Here is a 21,647-nt window from a genome sequence, read left to right on the forward strand (position 1 = left end):
TTCTCTTTAATTACAGTTCCTCCCACAAGCCAGGCATTAAACTTGTCCAACTCTGTAAAACTCAGTACTTTGCATTTATAGCTTCCTATAGATATGCTCTCTCATGGAATTCCCTCAGACCTGTGAAATTCCCAGTAAGACTCCCTTAATTGTCACCTGGATTTTTTTAAAATTGCCAAGCCTTTATTTTATAAATGCCTTAATATTCTATCAGAAAAACACTACTGTCCTAGATGATGTAACAGGTCTCATTTGAAGTAAGTCACTGATTTCTACCTTCCTTAGAAACCTCATCATTGTCCCACAGTGCAGGCGAGGAGAGAGAGGTGCTGCTGTGAGGAGCTGGAACTGCAGAGTCAATCCCAGTGGGGACTGCTGACTGCATACAGAATGTGACAGTAGCCAAGGAATAATGCACCAAAAAAAAAAAACAAAAAAAATCCCATCCCAATTCTTCGCATTTCTACTTCATATCAAGGAGTACAAAAGCATGCTCTTGAGGGGGAAGGTTAGCATTACATATATATTTTAAAGCTTAAACATAATACTGAAATTGGCACAGACAGCTCTCTAACAGACTCTCAAGAAGAGTGAGAAGCCTATAAAAATAGAGATCTATGTCAAAAAGAACCTTGGAACACAGGGGTCAGGTGTATAATTAGAACCAGCAATCCAAATACTTACATTACACAAACATTGCTTTGTTGAAGAAAGTTTGCAAACATTTAGCACATGAAAGAGAATTCCCTGCCCTAAAACACCATAACATGTCATAATTCCACCTTAAGCAATACAGTATGAAAGGGGCTATTTTTAGCTTTCCCATGGTTGTTATGGCAACCACCTTCTGGTTCCAGCTGTACACAATGTTTATAATTCCAGGGAAGTGAAAAGAGCAACTTTCCTCTATAATGTAATTATGTACTTTCTACATCTATGGTAACAATACCTTAGTTTGATTATAGATACTTGTTTAGTGTTAGTCAAATTGGCCCTAGGCTATCGTTCTAGAGGGTTTGGAAAATCTCATACATCAGAGGTGGAACCAGTGGAAGGAAAACAACAAAGGACCATGAAAAAGGACTCTGCTGTTACTCAATGGAGATACTAATGCTATGGAAACCAGCCATAGGAAATAAGCCATTTGGGGATGGTGTAAAGAGCAGGCTATAATAAAACCACTTATAATTTGTAAGGTAAGAATGCTTTCAGAAGATCTGCTAACTTGGAGTGTTTCTTTCCTCTTTGAGCATACAGTTAACATTTCTGGTCTTTTTTTTTTTTTTTAAATAGACGGGGTTTCACCATGTTGGTCAGGCTGGTCTTGAACTCCCAACCTCAGGTGATCCGCCCGCCTTGGCCTCCAAAGTGCTTGGACTACAGGCGTGAGCCACTACGCCCGGCCCTCATTTCTGGTCTTCTTTGCAGTAGTTGCAGCCTGTGACTGAGTTCTGGACAATGAAATGTGGGCAGAAGTGAAACTTCCCTTAAAACCATCTTGATGACCGGGCACAGTGGCTCACGCCTGTAATCCCAGCACTTTGGGAGGCTGAGGTGGGCAGTTCACGAGGTCAGGAGTTCGAGACCAGCCTGAACAACATGGTAAAACCCCATCTCTATTAAAAATACAAAAATTAGCCAAGCGTGGCAGCAGACACCTGTAATCCCAGCTACTCAGGAGGCTGAGGCAGGAGAAATCACTTGAGGCCAGGAGATGGAGGTTGCAGTGAGCCGAGATCACGCCACCACACTCCAGCCTGGGTGACGGAGCAAGACTCCGTCTCAAAAAAACCAAACCAGCCGGGCGCGGTGGCTCAAACCTGTAATCCCAGCACTTTGGGAGGCCGAGGCGGGTGGATCACGAGGTCAAGAGATCGAGACCATCCTGGTCAACACGGTGAAACCCCGTCTCTACTAAAAATACAAAAAATTAGCTGGGCATGGTGGCGCGTGCCTGAAATCCCAGCTACTCAGGAGGTTGAGGCAGGAGAATTGCCTGAACCCAGGAGGCGGAGGTTGCGGTGAGCCGAGATCGCGCCATTGCACTCCAGCCTGGGTAACAAGAGCAAAACTCCGTCCCCCTCCCCCACAAAAAAAAAATCAAACCAAAACAAACAGCAAAAAAACACACCATCTTTATTCTTTTTTCTTTCATCTGTCAGCTGGATGCAGAGAACTCCAAGATCCTAGAAAATGATGATGCCCCTAGATGGAAGGAGCCTCAGATCTCTGAATGACTGGGTAGAGAGGGGAGGGAAAAGTAAACCTTTATGTGTGAAGCCACTGAGATTTGGGAGTGGTCTGCTTCAGCAGATAGCTAACCTTGACTGACATATCTAGTAACTAAGTCCTTTAACTCAAGTAGACACAGATGTTCCTTTTCCTAACCAAAAGTACTGATTCATAAAATCCACACACATCTCAATAGTTCTTAACAAGTATCAAAATGGTAATGTGGTGTCAGGTTCAGTCACAGCTTCTGATAACTTTCCACCATTTCTCAACCCCAGTTTAAAATCAACTTGATTTTTCTTTTTCTTTTCTTTTTTTTTTTTTTTGAGACAGGGTCTTGCTCTGTCACCCAGGCTGGAGTACAGTGGGGCTATCTTGGCTCACGGCAACCTCTGCCTCCTGGAGTTCAAGTGATTCTCATGCCTGAGTCTCCCAAGTAGCTGGGATTACAGCTGTGTGCCACCACAGCCAGCTAATGTTTCTGTACTTTTAGTAGAGACAGGGTCTCGCCATGTTGGCCAGGCTGGTCTTGAACTCCTGGCCTCAAGCGATTCACCCTCCTTGGCCTTCCAAAGCACTAGGATTATAGGCATGAACCACTGAGCCCAGCCTCAACTTGGTTTCTTAAAAGACAAGGATCCAACTCATCCATGATACACTCAACGAATGACTATTGAATGGATGGCCTCTCCTTTTTTGCACTGCTTTTATGTAATGCTCCAGCTGTGATCATGGCTGTCAGGTCTACAGAGGTAGCAGTGAAGTTCCCAGCTCCTCGGTTTTGTATTATTTACTAACTGTATAGCTTCATAGCACTCCATCTCTTTGGGCCCCTTTTTATTCATCTGTCAAATGAGGTAGGTTACTGTCAATTAATTTAATGCACTGGATTTCTATGACTCTTTGACTAAGACTTTATGCTGAAAAATAATTTTACAACCATTATCTCTTTTGATATGGTTTTCACCAACACAATTAAAAATTCCTTTTATCATACCTCTGTGGTTTATAAGTGTTTCTTTTTTAACGGGTAGATTTACTATTCTGAATTAATATCATGTTACCTGCAGATGTCAAAACTAGGATTAAGATGATGGCCCACATTTAATCCCTCCTGGGTTCTACTTTTTCCCAACTCTACTATCTTCTAGGGTTCTGGTCCGGTCTAATCACTGACACCTATCTGACTATCAAGGGCCCACTCCCACTGACACCTAATGATAGGCAGTTTGAAGATTTTAAAGGGAAGTGTTATTAAAATAAACCAATTAAAATACACAAAATAGTGTACATAAAACGGAATTACAAGGAGCTTTGCTGAGAAACTGTTTCTTAACCAGTCTCTGTAGATGCTCAACAAATGGATTGCTAACTTCAGTTTCCTCATCTGTACAATGGTGGGAGGCTAGCAAAGTTAAACGAGTTAACATTTACTAAGTTCCTGATACTTAACCATATACTCAATAAACATAAGCTGTAATCCCTGCCTGGAGTGGGTCATAGAGGTTTCCTAATATAAGTAGAGTCCTTGGGTCTTCCCTTTTCAAAGCTGTGATTCCTTTGGGTCTCTTCCAAACTCATAGTTATTTTGCAGAAAAAAGGATGATTAAGATGCCCTGAATCCAGCAAATAATTGAGCTAACTCAGGATGCAAGCCCAAATCTTTTTAGCAGGTTTTCTTTGAAGGCCTAGACATCATTCAGGTTTTTCCAAGGAAGAAACAGCTTAATTAAATTTTACACTTCACACTGTTTCAAATAACAGAACTCTACAACATATTTCTCAATGAAAATGAAGACATTCAGCACGTACTAGCAAAACCAATTTGAACTGGAACAAAGATGGGGCCAGTGGACAATGCCTTTTCCTCCAAGGGTTGGTTTGACATCTTACAATCACTTTACATAATATGCTTAAGCTCCTCATCCAGCCATTCTCCCAGTAAAAAGTGAAAAACCAGAGGAAGAGGTGTTGCTTCATCCAACTCCACTGATTTTGGCTTTGAGAGAATACAGCTTTAAGAAGGTACTCCCAGGAATATCCCAGGAACTCTATCCACCCCCTCAGAATAGCAGGCAATTGAGTTAGTGATGGTGACTCAGGCAGCCTTTTTCATCCTGATCTAAAGGAACCACTACAACCCTAGAGAGAGAAATAAAAAGGGAATCAAGTGGAAAAGGCCTCCATCACCGATGACTCATGCTCTACTGTGACTCGCCTGGCACATCACTCTGTGGCTAAGACATGGAGGCTTGGTTCATTAGTCACTTCAGTGATTTTTTTCAAAGCAAGGATTCTCCCTATAAATAATAATGAGCTCTGCTTCTACAGTGTTTGTGTGTGAGCTTGTGACTCACCTTTCTATCATGCCAGGCAGCACCAATTGTGTCATCTGCAAGAGAGAAAACAAAACATACATGATGGCTGAGGATGCAGGGAACAGATAAAGAGTAAAGAAAATTCATCCACACTAAAAAGAAGGGAATCATGAAACTATTGGCCATTTCTACAGACAGCAGGCCATTTTCTATACTCTGTAGAATGTGACCATGTCAAGAGGGCATAAAAAGGAACCAGCTGAAATTACTGGAGAGAACATAGGGAATACTTTCAATGAACTTGGCTAAAATTAGCTTGCCTGAAATGTAATACTGGCACAGAGTTCTTCAAACAATGAAGGATTTACAATGAAATCTATGTTTCCGAAAATGCATTCTCAGAAAAGAATATATGTTATCAGAAGAAATATCCTGTCTACCAAGATTACAGCTAGTGCTAGACTTACGACCACGATTGGTTCTGACAGACCGGTTGTAACACGATTTGGTCGTAAGCTGAGTAGGCTATATGTACAGTACTGTGAAATGATGTCATAAAAATCTTTAAGTCATATTTTATCATAATTTTTTTTCATTATTGTTATATATCATAAATTTCTTTGTTCATTTTATGCCATTTGTATCATCTCTACACCATTTTGTTTCTTATTTTTACATTCGTCAGGTAAAACACTGCATTACCAGTACAACTGGTTTAGTATTTGCAAAACATACAAAATTACAAAATACAGGTGCATACAAAAACACAAAATACAGGTGTAAAAAATACCGTAGGAAACATTTTTTCAAGATATTTTTGTCCACAATTATAATTACTTTCATGTGTTAATATTTTCCATCTAAAGTACATATGCTTTGTTATTGTCATGGGTATATAGATTTTGAAATAATTTTATAATTCAGTAGCTAGATAAGCTCTATATTATAAAGGCTCCAACTTCTATCTTTCCAGAAATTAAAGAATTCTCATACATTTTAAGGAAAACTTTGAACACTGACTAAAACATGAATTAGCTACAGTTCAGTTGTTCCAGTAGTGCTGCCGGAAGCTGGTCCGCACTGTCGTATGCCCAGCTGGGCAACGTTTGCGCTGCCAGACGCGGAGCAGTCGTGGCTAGCGATTGTGGTCGTAAAGTCGAATGGTCGTAAGTTGATCAGTACCTGTACTTTAGCTTTCTAATCACAAGAGCTCACATAATATTTTCCAGCCAAAAAGTCTTCAAAAGAATTCCATGAAGTGATATGTTAGCAAAGAGTATCTTCACATTCGTTTCTCTTGTTGGTCTAGCTAGCCGTAAGTACAGTAAAATGCATCCTTAAAGAGAGTTAAGATGTGATCTCTAGCAACCAACAATGAAAAGGCGACATCTGCATTTTTTTAAGGACTTCATAATTGTTGACTAAATACATATAATGAGAGGGGCTATTTCTAAACTCTGTTTTGATATATGATTAACCAAGAAAAGTTCAGAAGTCCAACGGTTTAGTCAAAATCACCTCATAGTTAAATACTGAGGCTGTAACATGAATTCCCGACTCCTAGATATCATCAATTCTCTAAGAAACAGACCCTGTTTAGTAATAAGATTTGAATGCATGCTAAGCATAGAAATTTTATTTTTTCTATCTTGAATAATGCTATATATTAATTAAAGTAGAGAGTATTCTGATGAAAAAGGAATTTTGTTTTCCTAGAAATATTCTGAAGAAGGAAAATGCTATCCAAACTTGACCAAGATAAAGTCTGCTATGTGGACATCCAATCTAGATGTATTATGAACAGCTTTGTATGGCAGTACAGACAGACGTACATCAAGCATATTAACGGTGGCGGAGTATTGTATTGTAAAGGATAGATTATACAAAACCCTAAGAGTATTTGAAAACATTTTTTTTTATTTAGCACATCTCATCAGGGACCATAATGCTTAGCTAAAGTTCTCCCAGCATTTTGTGAAGGGGAGCTATAATTCAGCTCACCAAAGTCCTGAGATCACCAGAAACAGAATGTGGAAGGAGACTGGTAATAAAAATGTCTTTACCTAGGTGTGTGTGTTCGTGTGCATTTGTATTAAGGAAATGAGATCTGTTAGCTACAAAGCAGCTAAATGGAGTCCAGAGGGGTGGCCACTGCCTGTTTGACTCTCCTAAACACGCTCTCTTGTATTTTTAGTTGGAATATTTGGGGCAGGGAGATGAGGGAATATCAGGAGCTATTTTTTCCATTATACCACATGCATGCCATGTATATATTCAATGTCTGCTTTCTGAATGGCAAAAGTTATCTAGAAAATGATGAGACCAAACAAAACCCCATAACATAAAATCATACTTACAAAATTATATCAATGGTATGCTAAACATTAAATGTTTTCTTCATCAAGAGGCCTTTTATGTAGGGACATGTTCAAAATATATTCTTTATATATATGAACTAAAACTGAAAAAGTTTTAATATTTGACATAAACACTGCTTTCAATGCCTGGCTATTAAAGGCCAGAAATACTTGTTGAATGCTCAACGACTAGATGATTCATCAGCAAAGAAAGACACAAGTTCTGCCCTGTAAAAGTTAATTTCTTTCTCAGAGCTCATGAGCTCCTCCTCTTACATTCTGATTCTAAATTGTCTCTCCTTGTCATAAAATGCAACATCTTTTTTAATCTGTTAAATAATAACAGTGAAAACCCTGAGCAAAGTTAACCTGAAATCTGCATGCTTTTATCAAATTGATTAATGCCTTCACCTATATTGGAATTATCTTTCCTTCTCATCAGATTATAAGTCACAATAAATTCAATTTCAAGCCTTCTTTATTTGAGTACGTGTATACAAATCGTTAATACTCTATGCATAAGTTAAGAGGCTTCATTATGTTCACATCAAATTAAGTTTTCTTTAACACCAAATTTTTATAGGATTTTTAGCTATTAGTAGTCATCTGTATGCATCAGTTGGTATCTTGATATTTGGTTATTTATACCAATATACCAGGCATCTCTGTGAAATCTCACTATCTATCTGAACTCCATTTCACAGCTCACAAGCTGTTTCTGGAGTTAACTCAACGCTAATTTTAGGCCATCTGCAGGTGATAATTGCTGTACCGGAAAAATTTTTTGTTCATCTTAACATACTTCTAAAAAAAGGTTATCATAACTTGCAAGTTCAGTGGTTAAGAATATTAGACCAGTAGTGGTAAACATGATTTCCAGACCCATTTTCTTCCCTGTTGGCATTGTTTCCAAAAGTGTACAGCAAACAATTTTAATTCTTTCCTAAGAAGTAGATAACCATTTTTGCAATAGTACTTCTACAATAATGAGAGTGTGAAATCCTTGCCCTTGCAGGAAAAGTGTTTCCTATTTATATACATATATATTTTCAGTGACAGTATCATTAATCCTCATCACAAGAAAGTCCTAGATGCCTAGAATCTAAAGGGGACAGTTTAATATATATGCTATATGACACTTAATGTATTGTTATCACTTTATAGGCAAGCTAGCCTAAAAGTATACAAATATATGAGGATAAATGAATGCCTTCATGACAGCTAAATTTAGAATTTGATTCAATGTCAGGAATAAAATATTTACTAGTATTTACTGGTACAGCAATGTATATTCTGGCTGTGAAATTTAAAAGGGGCTCAATTAGCTCACAGAAAATCAAAATCAGGACTATGAGATTATTTAGATGATTAGATTATTTAGCAAAAATACATTGGTTGGCCTAGAAAATCCTTGAAAATGTTATATTAAAATAACACCATCTGTAGTTAGGACTAAAAGTGACTTATTTTCTTCTTAATGTTTGTATATATTTCTCATATTTTTGGAAACAATCTTGCATTGGTTTTACAATTAGAAAGCACCACAATTTTATTTCTAAAAAACCCTAATATGAATAAAACTTCTCTTTTACTCCTGTAGCCTCAGTAATCAATGGTTTGTAGAAGAAACTTTATTTCATACCCAGGAGCCAATGTAGATTTTCCCATTCATTAATTTAGTATGAAAAATGATGCAGTATATGCAAATTATTCTTGTATCACGTAACCTTTGGCATTTGGTCATTTTTTGGAGAAAACAGTGCAAAGAAAATACGATTGCATAATGTTCAAAAACGCAAAAGCTCAAATTAAAAATTACATTAAAATTCAAGATGCTTTAACAAAATAAGAAAACAAGTAATATTATAATATACGTAGGGAATGAAGTATAACAACTCACCCTAGAATCCAGGCAAAGCCCCAGGAGTCCAGGCTATTCATACCCAGAATTAGGATACCACAAATAGCCACTTTGCCCACCTCTGCCCTCCCTCTATCCCAAAGAAACCTGCTTTCAGTAAATAGGATCTGAATTCAAGTAACTAAAAATGTACCCACACAATTGAGAAGAAAACAATTTCTTAGATGCAAATACCTTAAACATGTTTTCAACTGTAATCATTAACAATAATTTTTCAAAATCACAGTATACCAGTGAAAATAATTACAGAAAGTGACAACAATGTTACACAATGCCTGTTTTGGAGAAATTCGATGGTAACTCCATTGAAAGTCATGCTAGAATGACACAGCACACATTTCCTTTGGCAAACTGTATAATTTGAGCACCGAGGTAAAAAGAACACAGCTTAATTACTAATTCTTAGAATCTCACCTGTATAGCTAACAGAATATTTACTGCACAGGGGGTAGAAAGCCTAATTAGATAAAGTTTTTAAGAGTGCTTTGAGATCTCCAAGTATTATTTGATTTTCCTTTTTATTAATGTGAATTTTTTGTGAAAGTTAAGAGCTCCCCTTGCCATTTCCCCGCCCTATATTACTTAACCTCAAAGTCAACCATATATCATTAAAAACAAAATTTTTCCTTCTGTAATAAATATGATTTAATCTACATTAAAATAATTTATCAGAAGAAAAAGAACTTTTCAGAAAAAGAGCTCCACGCCAATTAATGATTCCAAAGCCATAATTTATAAACTCTAAACAAAATTTTAAAAAAGAATGCGTATACCATCATACACAGTTTTTCCAAGTTTCACATACTGCAGTATGCTAAGACCTTCCAATACCTAAGTTTTTTCCAAAATAGGCTAACTTCTCAAAAGTGACAGGTTTGGGGAAGAGAAAACAATTTCTAAAGTTCTCAGAGATTTTTACATTTTCACTCAGATATAGGCATTTCTCCTATAAACTAGCTTCATGTGGAGCTGGAAAGAACATCAGAACCAATCTATAACTACTCCCTCATTTTAGAAAGAAGAAAACTATGCAGAGTGGTTGTCATGCCGTTTGGCAAAACCATCATTTTGTAGTTATGCCTGAAGCAGTCCACTACTATGACACTCTAAGGGCTAAATGTATCCAATAATTTGGAAAATTTTAGGAGCATAATGATAACTGATTTCAAAATGGATTAAAACACTCTAGATATTAACTTGGAATGCCTTCATCTAGAAAAGCTAGGGATGGGGATCAATGGTGAGGGTTATACTCTCCTTCCCATAATTTATTATATTACTAATGCTGTTAAATTCTTGAGGCAGGGTGCCAGGATGCATTCTTAACATAATCCCTAAATTAAATACAATTAGACTGCTGAACAGAGACTGGTCTCACGGATTTTCAAATTAATAGAGGGCTCCCCCTACTGGCATTGTGTCACATGCCAGAGGCAAATCCAGGTAAAAACAAATGTTTCCGTGCTTTTCACCCAACTGACCATTCATCTAAACTTTTATCATTTATTCCATGGGCAGGGCATTACATAAGGAGCTTCTGGCTAAGTGACAATGAATACACTGTGGTATCAAAAGGAAAAAATAGCTTTTCAAAAAGCATGCAAAGAGCCTCATACTCTGATTTCACAGAATCATGCAATGGAAGATGCCAAGTCTAAATGTTTGTGTCCCCACCCTCCAAAATTTGTTTTTTGTTTTGTTTTGTTTTGTTTCTGAGACAGAGTCTTGCTCTGTCACCCAGGCTGGAGTCCAGTGGCACGATCTTGGCTCACTACAACCTCTGCCCCCCGGGTTCAAGTGATCCACCTGTCTCAGCCTCATGAGTAGCTGGGACTACAGATGTGAGTAATTTTTGTATTTTTGGTAGAGACAGGGTTTTTCCATGTTGGTCAGGCTGGTCTTGAACTCCCAGGCTCAAGCAATCCTCCTGCCTCAGCCTCCTGAGTAGCTGGGATTACAGGCGCATGCCACCATGCCTGGCTAATTTTTGTATTTTTGGTAAAGACGGGGTTTCACCATGTTGGCCAGGCTGGTTTTGAACTCCTGATCTCAAGGGATCCACCCGCCTTGGCTTCCCAAAGTGCTGGGATTACAGGTGTGAGCCACTGCACCAGACCCTACCTTTCCAAAATTCGTATGTTGAAACCTAACCCCCAATGTGGTGACATTAAGAGGTAGGTGGGGCCTTTGAAAAATGATTACATCATGAGGGTGCCACCCTCACACATGGGATTGCTGCCCTTATAAAAAGAGGCCTGAGGGAGCTTGTTTGCCTCTTCTGCCACAAGGATATGGCAAGAGGTCTCTATCTATGAAGAATGGGGTCTTCACCCAACACCAAATCTGCATGCAGGGGCACTGATCTTGGACTTCCCAGCCTCCAGAACTCAGTAAGTTTATGCTCTTTATAAACTATCCAGTCTAAGGTATTATGTTAGAGCAGCCCAAAGGGACTAAGGCAGAAGAGAGTAATTTAGTCGATGTCATTCTAATCCCTCAATTTCCCAAGCAGTTATTCCGTTTGAGTAGATTGAACACCTAGAGTCACCTAGAACAGAAGAACCCAAACTCCGGTGCCTAAAAGGGTCAGGGAGGTAACGTAAATGAGTGAGGTAAATCAAATAACAGGGACTGGTGGGGACTGTGGCAACCGGGGGAGCTACAGGCCTAAGAGAAGTTAGAAATCTGGGTGTAAAATTTCCTGATTTTGAAAACTGGGCCAATCAAAATATGTTTGTCAGCCACATCTGGCCCACAGACCAATAGTTTACAACCTCCGACTCAGCATCAGAAAAGGGACTCACCTTCTGCTTCTTCCACTTCTATCAGATCCAAAGATTAGGAAGTTCTCACAATTTACTTCAGTATAAATAACCATTGATTCAAGTTCAACCTTCTAGGGCCACATACAATCAGTGTGGCCCTTACTCCCAAAGTACTTGAACTAAAACCAGAATTTTCAGTTTTAAAAAATCATTCATTTATTTAAAAAAAAATGTGTTGTACACCTGACATATGTGAGGCTGAGGGTATGATTCAGCAGGAAAGGAAAAGGAGATGGTACCAACCCTCATGGTGCTTACAATCTGTAGGGAGGCTCTCAACTGAAAGAGAGACTCAGTCTAAGAAAAACTCTAGGCTGGGCATGGTGACTCACACCTGTAATCCCAGCACTTTGGGAAGCAAAGGCAAGAGGATTTCTTGAGGCTAGAAATGCCAGTCCAGCCTGGGCAACATAGCAAGACTCTATCTCTATAAAAAAATTAAAAATTAGCCAGCCATGGTGGTGCATGCCTGTAGTCCCAGCTACTCAAGAGGCTAAGGCAGGAGGATCACTTGAGACGAGTAGTTCAAGGTTATAGTGAGCTATGATAGTGTCACTGCACTCCATTCTGGGTGACAGAGTCTCAAACACTCAAAAACACACACACACACACACACACACACACACACACACACACACACACACAAAGAAAGGAAGAGTCTAAAAATGAAATGCTCATAAAGGGAAGACATGCAGTGGGCATAGGACACTCTGGAGGGTTCAGAAAGGCCCCCCACCCACACCCACCCCTAATAAGAAATGGTTTTAAGCCCCCACCTTGGTTGAGCATCTAATGAAGGAAGAACTAAATTGTAAGCTCCTGCTTTAAGTATTATATTGACCCCCCCAAAAATTAAAAAATTAAATATAAAAACATTAAATCTCAAACTAACTTTAAAAAAGTAAAAAGAAATTCATATAACCCCCTGCTTGAGATGCTCTTTCCCATTCCCAAATAAAGCAAACAACAAAACACAATGGTATTTCACAGGATGTGGAGGTTCTTAATATATTTCACTTTGGGCCACACCCCCATCCATTTCCTTCTCTGCTAAGAAAAAGGTAATAAAGAAGGTCAGAACATCCTCTCTATTTGTCAGAATGGTGGCCTGCACATTTCTAAGAGGTTCAGCCATAGGCAGGGCCAATCTCTAGCTTCCACCTCATTCAGTAAGTGCAGCAGCAGTTTTAGGGCCCAGCATCACCTGAAGGAATGGCTTCCACATCTTTCCATAGGCGCCACGAGCAGTTCAGGTAACACTGTTTGGGCAGTGCTTAACTGAAAAGGAGTGAAGAGTCTAGGGTCTCTTGAGGTCTGAAAATTGTGATTAAAAGAATCAAAGAACAATCTGGCCCAGAAAAGGAAGGCAACCCCAAATTTGGTAGCTGTTAGAAAAAGTGATCTCAAATCAGAAATGAACAGTACAACCATATCTGTTTTAGAACCTGTCTTTGGACTGACGTGAAGCTCAGCATATACCCCGTTTGAAATGAGACGGACATTTGTCTGCCTCTGGAGTTGCGGCACTTCTTCCACTCTCCATGATTTCTCTAATAGCAATCAATATCACCTTAACAATTTCATTTGCAAACTCTCAGTATTCTGGGATGGAAATCCCTCCAGGTATAAAACTATTTTTAGAAAAGTGTGGTTCAATACCTTGAGGTTCAGTTGTCTCTAAACTCCACCGTTTCTGGTATAAAGGTCATTGTTCTTGATAAGAAATAAGATGTATCTTAGATTTTAGTCACAGAGCATCTGCAATCAGAAGAAAGCTCTATCTAATAGGACTTCTCTTACAGTTTGAGACTGATCTACCTGCCATATTGGTTACCTACATATAGAGTTTCTATATCACTTAACTGTATGCAGGCAGGGAACAGGAACAAGACTAAATTTATCCCTGAAGGATTTAAGAGTAAAACTGGAAAAGCAGGCAACAAGGCTTCTAAAATCCCTTGTAAAGGGAAAGTCCTTTGAAGTGAGCCACTGAGAGGGAAGAAAGGAACAAACTCAAAATACTGGATAAGGTTAAAAAGTAAAACAATCGGATGAAACTGGAGAACTAAGTGGCCTGGGAGAGCTGTTTATGATTAAACATCAAGGGTCTATATTCAAAACTATTCTGATTAATATTTCTTCCACAATATTTTTCTGGCCACGTCATTACCATTTTATCCAGTGGTGACCTGCAATTCCTTGGGTGTCAGGATATTTCACTTCTATCATTCCTCTATTGAAACGTGGAACTTACATAATTTTTTACAATCATCTGACCTACTGATCCAGGACATAAATACGTAGATCTGAAGGAATGTAAAGCCAGGTCATTCAATGTTCATGGCACAGTACAGGCCTTACAATAAGATACTGGGGCCCTTCTCAGCAAACATCTCCAAACTAGGGACACAAGTCCAACGTCACAAGGCCAAGCTGATTTCACCAATCTCTCCTGGAACACTCCTCAGCCAGTTATTCCCTGTCATGTGGTTTAGTGAGGAAATAAAACTTGGATCAACATTGATGGTAAGAAGAGGTTGTTCTCTTCCTTACACGGGCCTTTTCTGAGAAATTCACTGTGGCATTAGGCTGCAGACATCCATGCCCTAGTTCCCCTGATGTCCAGCCACAATAAAACCTTTGGTGATTCTGTAGCTGCACCAATTTTCATCTTCTTTTAAGTTTCCCCAGGGCTCCAAACAGCCATTGCTACTGAAAATGTGGCCCTGGCCCTGGCAACATAACAGAGTCAACTAAAGAATAATAGGTGCAATTCATCCAAATATATTATAGGGCAAATCACAGCAGCACCAAAGAGCCCTAAACCTGGGAGCGTCACATACAAAATTTTGTCAAGGTGAATGCCTTTCTCTCAGTATAAGCAAGAAAAACACATGCATCATAAAATACGTATGGTAATACGTATGGTAATACATATTTTATGTAGACTAGAAGTGATATGGATTTTGATCAAAAACCTTTGCTTGCTAAAAAATAAAGTCATAGTTCTAAATATTATTAAAATCTGTATCAGCTCTGAGTTTAAGAACAACAATAACATTTTGAGAGCCCTTGTAATGATCTAGGACTATTAGATATATTCCTATTAGCCATGTTTTAAAAGCATCAATTTTGTGCATGAGAGTCTTGCTCCAGGCTCACTCACAGATCCACTTGTAATTAGTTTACCTCACTTAAACGGAATCTTACATGAGAAAAAAAACTTGGCTAATAACAACAAAGTTAAACAATAAGTTAATCAGTTTTTGAATTTCCTTAAACTAGTATATATGAGTTATTGAAAATGGATTTGACTTTCTATGAGTATGTTCAGATTTCAAGTATCTGACACTGCCCATGAGAATCCTGCCTCAGGCAATTATTTTTCACCGTTCTGGTATGTATAACCAAGGTATAGCACAATTTTGTAGTTACTAATACAATATAAGAAAAAATGGTGTTGAGATGCTCATACTTGCTAAGTATTCCTTCTTTTGGCAGGTATTGGCTTGTTGTCTTTTGTTGGCACATACATGTGACATGACTATAACACATGCATAGCAACTAGCAACCAGATGAGTTATTATGAGTGGCTATGGAAAATCACACTCATTACTTTATAGTTCCATATTCCCATACAATGCTTTACCACAACATTTAAATTCCTCAACTTAAAAGAATCCTGGGGAAGACAAAATGGAAACAATTTATCAGTGACAAATAGCATGTGGATGAAATCTTTGTACAAATAAATCACCAGTCTTGTTTTTGTAGTCCCAGCGCCTACCACAGTGCTTACATGTAGAAGGCATTTAATAAACAGAAAGCATTTAATAAACTACAAAACACTGCTGAAAGAAATCATAGATGACACAAACAAATGGAAACACATCCCATGATCATGGATGGGTAGAATCAATATTGTGAAAATGACCCTACTGCCAAAAGCAATCTACAAATTCAATGCAATTCCCATCAAAATACCACCATCATTCTTCACAGAACTATAAAAAACAATCCTAAAATTCATTATGGAACCAAAATAAAGACCACATAGCCAAAAAAAGACTAACCAAAAAGAACAAATCTGGAGGCATCACATTACCTGATTTCAAAGTCACTAAAACAGCATGGTACTCGTATAAAAATAGTCACATAGACCAATTGAACAGAACAGAGACCCCAGAAATAAACCCAAATACTTACAGCCAACTGATCTTCAACAAAGCAAACAAAAACATAAAGTGGAGAAAGGATACCCTATTCAACAAATGGTGCTGGATAACTGGCAAGCCATATGTAGGAGAATGAAATTGGATCCCATCTCTCACCTTATACAAAAATCAACTCAAGATGGATGAAGGATGTAAATCTAAGACTTGAAACTATAAAAATTCTAGAAGATATCATTGGAAAAACCCTTCTAGACATTGGATTAGGCAAGGATTTCATGATCAAGAACCCCAAAGCAAATGCAATAAAAACAAAGATAAATACAATAGCTAGGACTTCATTAAACTAAAGAGCTTTTGCATGGCAAAAGGAACATTAGTAGAGTACACAGGCAACCCACAAAGTGGGAGAAAATCTTCACAATCTATACATCCTATACATCTGACAAAGGGCTAATATCCAGAATTTACAATGAACTCAAGCAAATTAGCAAGAAAAAAGCAAATAATCCCATCAAAAAGTGGGCTAAGGACATGAATAGACAATTCTCAAAAGACAATACACAAATGGCTAATAAACATAGGAAAAAATGCTCAGCATCACTAATCATCAGGGAAATGCAAACCAAAACCACAATGCAATACCTCCTTACTCCTGCAAGAATGGCCATAATCAAAAAATCAAAAAATAATAGAAGTTGGTATGGATGCGGTGAACAGGGAACATTCCTACACTGCTGGTGGGAATTTAAACTAGTACAACCAGTATGGAAAACAGTGTGGCGATTCCTTAAAGGACTAAAAGTAGAACTACCATTTGTCCCAGCTATCTCACTACTGGGTATTTTCCCAGAGGAAAAATAAGTCGTTATACAAAAAAGATACTTGCACATGCATGTTTATAGCAGCACAACTTGCAATTGCAAAAGCGTGGAATCAACCCAAATGCCCATCAATCCATGAATGGAGAATGATATATAATAAAAATATATATATGATGGAATATTACTCAGCCATAAAAAGGAAATGAATTAATGGCATTTGTAGCAACGTGAATGAAACTGTAACTCAGGAATGGAAAACCAAACATCCTGTGTTCTCACTCATAAGTGGGAGCTAAGCTATGAAGATGCAAAGGCATAAGAATGATACAATGGACTTTGGGGACTCAGGGGAAAACAGTGGGAAGGAGGTGAGGGATAAAAGACTACAAATTGTGTGCAATGTATACTGCTCAGGTGATGGGTGCAACAAAATCTCACAAATCACCACTAAAGAACTTACTTATGTAACCAAACACCACCTATTCCCCGATATCCTATGGAAATAAAAAATTAAAAAATAAAATAAATGAGAAGTAAAATAATACAGGCACCTGCTTGGTCTTCAGTCCTTTATACTTTCTGAAAAAATAACTTAAGACCACTTTTATCTGGACTGTATGTATCTACATCTAAACAAGAGTAGACTCAGGTGAACAAGCTGTTTATGTCAGTGCTTTTAAATAGAAAGAACCAAAAAAGGATGACATCTTTATAAAGAAGCTGCTTACCTTACAAACAGAAAGAATATTAACATTTATCATTTTCTTGATCATCTGCAAAAAAAAAATTGAGAGTTTTATATATACTTGATCATGAAAATGACCCCATTATATATCTACTTAGGTAATCTAGAGAAGCACTGAACATTTCCCCAGATAGTGCAGAGATTTTGGAAGAATGACACGAGTTGGGGTAGAGACAGAATTTATTTTACTCTCAGTGTTACATTTTCCTAACTAAGGTGATAACTGATGCTAACATGCAGAATCCAAAGTATGCGTGCAAGTAAAATCTGGAAGTAAAAAGACACATTAAATCTAAAATAAATAGAATACTTTGCAATTTTCTTTCTGCTAGTATAGAGTGTAGAAATCACTGAACCTAGGATTTGCAATAATTTTTAAAATTTTACATAGTCCTTTAATGATATGCTTTTCTCATTTTCAGTAAAGGATTATGCATGCATCAAGGATGTCACTTTCATTTTGGTAGAGCTGATTTATCTGAATCAACCATGTTGCTGTGTATTAACATATTTGCAATGTTTAAGTTGATGTTTAGAATCCTAAAACTTAAAACAGCTGTTTTGATATAACACAAACAAAAATAAGTATAATAACAAAACTAGAGCTATTATTGAATCTGGCACTGTATAAGTGAGGTTATAAATGGTTTCCTCATTCCATCCTTCTAATATCTCTATGAAGCTGCCCATTTAATGAGCAAGTAAACTGAGACTAAGTAGGGTGAGGCCCACACCCAGGGAGCTCAGGTAGTAAGCAGAAGAGCCAGGGTGTGAACCACAGGCAGCTGGACTTCAGTCACAGTATGAATTGTCATACCAAAACCTGCATGCATTCTTTTTGTTACCATAACATACAAAGAAAGTCTTACATTGTCCAAGTCAGGAATGTCCAAAAAGTGTTCAGGATACTCATATGACATTCCCACGTTGTTCACTGAAATAGAACAAGATCATCAACTGAGTAACATATGTATATTTTAAAGACTTATTAAAATAATGACATTAAAGATATCAAGACTAAAATTATACATCTAATTATATAAAATACTATTTATAGCTGGAGTAACCTTTTCTACACTTTTCTATCCAAAATCTATCTGTCCTTAAAAGTCCAACTCAAATGTCTCTTCCTGCATTAAATTTTCCAACAACTAACCTACCATCCAACAACTGACAGAACTTATACTTGCCTCTCACTTTCCATAGCCCTTTGGGATATGTATATTCTGCATCTATCATACTGTTATTTGGAGATATTACTTAACTCTTCTCTAGACCTTAACGTTTCATAATGTAGTAGACAGAGTGGAGAGCACTGTGGTCCAAGATACTGGAAACCTAAGTTCTAGTTATAACTGTTTTTAGAAAACATGTGACTTGGGATTAGTCACGTACTATATGCATCGCATTTTGTTTCGCTCCAGAATGAGAGCTTGTTTAATCATTCAACAAATATGTGCCGTATACTTTTGAGCAAGACATGTGCTAGGAACTTTAAAAGTGGGGGAAAAAGTGTTGGCATCATGGAGCATATAATCTAGTAGGAAAAGAAAGGCATTCAACAAAGAGAATCAAACAATTATTTCATGACAGAGAAGAGTGCCATGGGAGTCTATTCCTGCAGAGCCTGACTTCACTGGAAAGTGAGGGAAGGCTTCTTTCTGGTGGCCAAGGGAGTGGGTCAGACTAAATGTCTTCATTAAACCATCTATCAAAAGTTGAGGTCATGTCTTAATTTTCCTTATACTGCCATCTCCTTCCCTTCCCAAACACCTAAATTAAAGTTGGGGCTACAAGACAATTGGTAAGATATGAATAAACCTATATATATTTAGATACAAGATCTTAATACTCAAATATCCTATGGTTTTCCCTAGCCCTAGAAAGACAAAGACAAACCCAGAATAAGGAACATTTGCAGGAATCAAAAAATAAATAAAACATCTTGGAATTTATTTTAAACAAATAAGTAACTCATGAGATAGATGATCTATCTACCTACCTATCTACACTTAATCATCACAACAGCCTTATTAGGTAGTTCTATTATTAGTTTCCTTTTACATATTAGGAAACTGAAGTTCGCAGCAGTTAAATAAATTGTCCAAGGTCACAGAGCAAAGTAGGCGAGGATTCAAACTCAGGAAATTCAACGTCAGAGACTAGGCTTTTAACCACCATAGTAAAGCCTTTATATACCTTTATGCAGTATTCAATTCAGAAAAAAAACCAACAACACAATAACTAAATAATAAAAATCTCATAGTAATGTTTAATAAAATGATCAAGTATTTAAAAAAGAGAAGTTTCAGTTGCAAGATGATGACATTATGATCACTCTGCCACAGCTTATAAGGAATTATGCCAGAAAAACCTGATAGTAGTAATAATAACTTTTCAATAGTCTAAAAAAATTAGTAGTTCAAAGGAGCTCAGTGAGGGTTTTCTATTTAATTATAAGCCAATCACTTGAGGCTGTAAGTCACAAGATTTTACTTGCAAAATTTGGTCAGGATGGCTTGAACAATACCACTGAAGCCGGTCAGATAATATATAAGCAAAAGACAATAACAAAGCAAGCTTTATTAAATTAGGATTCACACTCATCTGAATAGGGATAGTATCTAACCATAATTAATAACAGCAGGTGGAAATCCATTTTTATTTTATTTGATAGGCTCTCCACCCACCAGGGATTCCAAGAGTCAATTCTATAAAAGCTCTGTTAACAATTAAGCCCAAACTAGTTGAAGATAAGGCTTTATGTTCTCTTGACTTTGCTTTAACCACTTACAGAATTATGAAGGATGACTAATTTAGAATATGACTAAGAGAAATAGCAAAACTCAAAATATCTGTTAAAATATTGCACATAAACAAAATATTCTTTACATCAGTTTAAGATAACAGAGTCTTCACAGAAAGGCATTGGCAAGTTGTAATATTCATCAGAATTTAAAAAAATTTCATGATGTACAGTAAACTATCTCCCTTCACTCTTCGTATCAAGAAAACTTTCTTCAGATTTCCCTCTAGCCCATGGGAATATTAATGCTAAATTTCAAAATGCAAAAAAATTAACAGTGTAATTATAAATCTTTTAAAATCCAGATTTCATTAAAAAAAAATATCTGGGAACTTTGCAAGCAGCACAGTTGACTTTGTAATCTTAACATGTACTATAAGTACAAAGTTAAGCAAAGGAAGTGCCTGAATAAGCAAGCAGGGAAGTGTTATTCTGGTTATGGCTGTACTGACAATACAGAGTCTTTAGCTGTGTCTCTGATAATTGAGCAAAGGAAAGCTATCAAAGCTATCTATTCACACAATGAAAATGTGAACATCTATTTAACATAGCTCTATAAGAAAACATATTCAACCAAAAAGCTTCTGCACAGCACAGGAAATAATCAACAGAGTGAATGGGAGAGTATATTTGCAAACTATCCGACAAGACACTAATATCTAGAATATAGAAAGAACTCAAACAACTCCATAGTTTAAAAAACAAGTAAACTCATGAAAAGTGGGCTGAGGACATGGATACATATTTCACAAAAGAAGACATACAAATGGCCAGCAGATAAATGAAAAAATGCTCAACATCACTAATCATCACGGAAATCTAAATCAAAATGAAAATGAGATATCACCTTACCCCAGTTAGAACAGCTGTTATTAAAAAGCCAAAAAATTACAGATGCTGGCAAGGATGCAGAGAAAGCTGAATTCTTATCCACTATTGGTGGGAATGTAAATTAGTATAACCACTATAGAAAACAGTATGGAGGTTTCTCAAAATATTTTGAACTTAATATGATCCAACAATCCCACTACTGACATTTATCCAAAGGAAAAGAAATCGGCATAGGAAATAGATACCTTCACCCCCATGTTCATTGCAGCACTATTCACAACAGCAAAGATAAGGAATTGACTTAAGTGTCCAACAACAAATAAATCGATGAAGAAAAATATAGTATATAAACACAATAAAAGACTATTTGGCCATGAAAAGAATAAAATCCTGTAATTTATAGCAACATGGATGGAACTGGAGGTCATTGTGTTAAGTGAGATTAGCCAGGCACAGAAAGACAAATATTGCATGTTCTCATTCATATGTGGGACCAAGCTTAAAAAGTTGGTCTCATGGAGGTAGAGAGTAGAATAAAGATGCCAGAGGGTGGGTGGGGGTGTGTGTGTGTGTGTGTGTGTGTGTGTGTGTGTGTGTGTGTGTGTGTGTGTGTGTG

The 21,647-nt window shown here is 37.4% G+C and overlaps 1 protein-coding gene across 4 annotated transcripts in view; it reads right to left on the reverse strand.

Annotated features, from left to right (window-relative positions):
• HSD17B12 (hydroxysteroid 17-beta dehydrogenase 12) overlaps nt 1-21,647 on the reverse strand; it is a 164,056-nt gene that overhangs the window by 23,834 nt on the left and 118,575 nt on the right. For all 4 annotated transcript variants that reach the window (XM_032283544.1, XM_032283546.1, XM_032283545.1 and 1 more), the window contains 3 exons: nt 18,264-18,328; nt 17,378-17,422; nt 4,590-4,624 (listed from right to left, as the gene is read on the reverse strand). In XM_032283544.1, coding sequence (XP_032139435.1) covers nt 4,590-4,624; nt 17,378-17,422; nt 18,264-18,328 — 145 coding nt within the window. The remainder of the gene's footprint in view (nt 1-4,589; nt 4,625-17,377; nt 17,423-18,263; nt 18,329-21,647) is intronic.

The sequence above is a fragment of the Sapajus apella genome, unplaced genomic scaffold, assembly GCF_009761245.1.
Source record: "Sapajus apella isolate SASKATOON/1434 unplaced genomic scaffold, GSC_monkey_1.0 scaffold14, whole genome shotgun sequence".
Classification (NCBI taxonomy): Eukaryota; Metazoa; Chordata; class Mammalia; order Primates; family Cebidae; genus Sapajus; species Sapajus apella.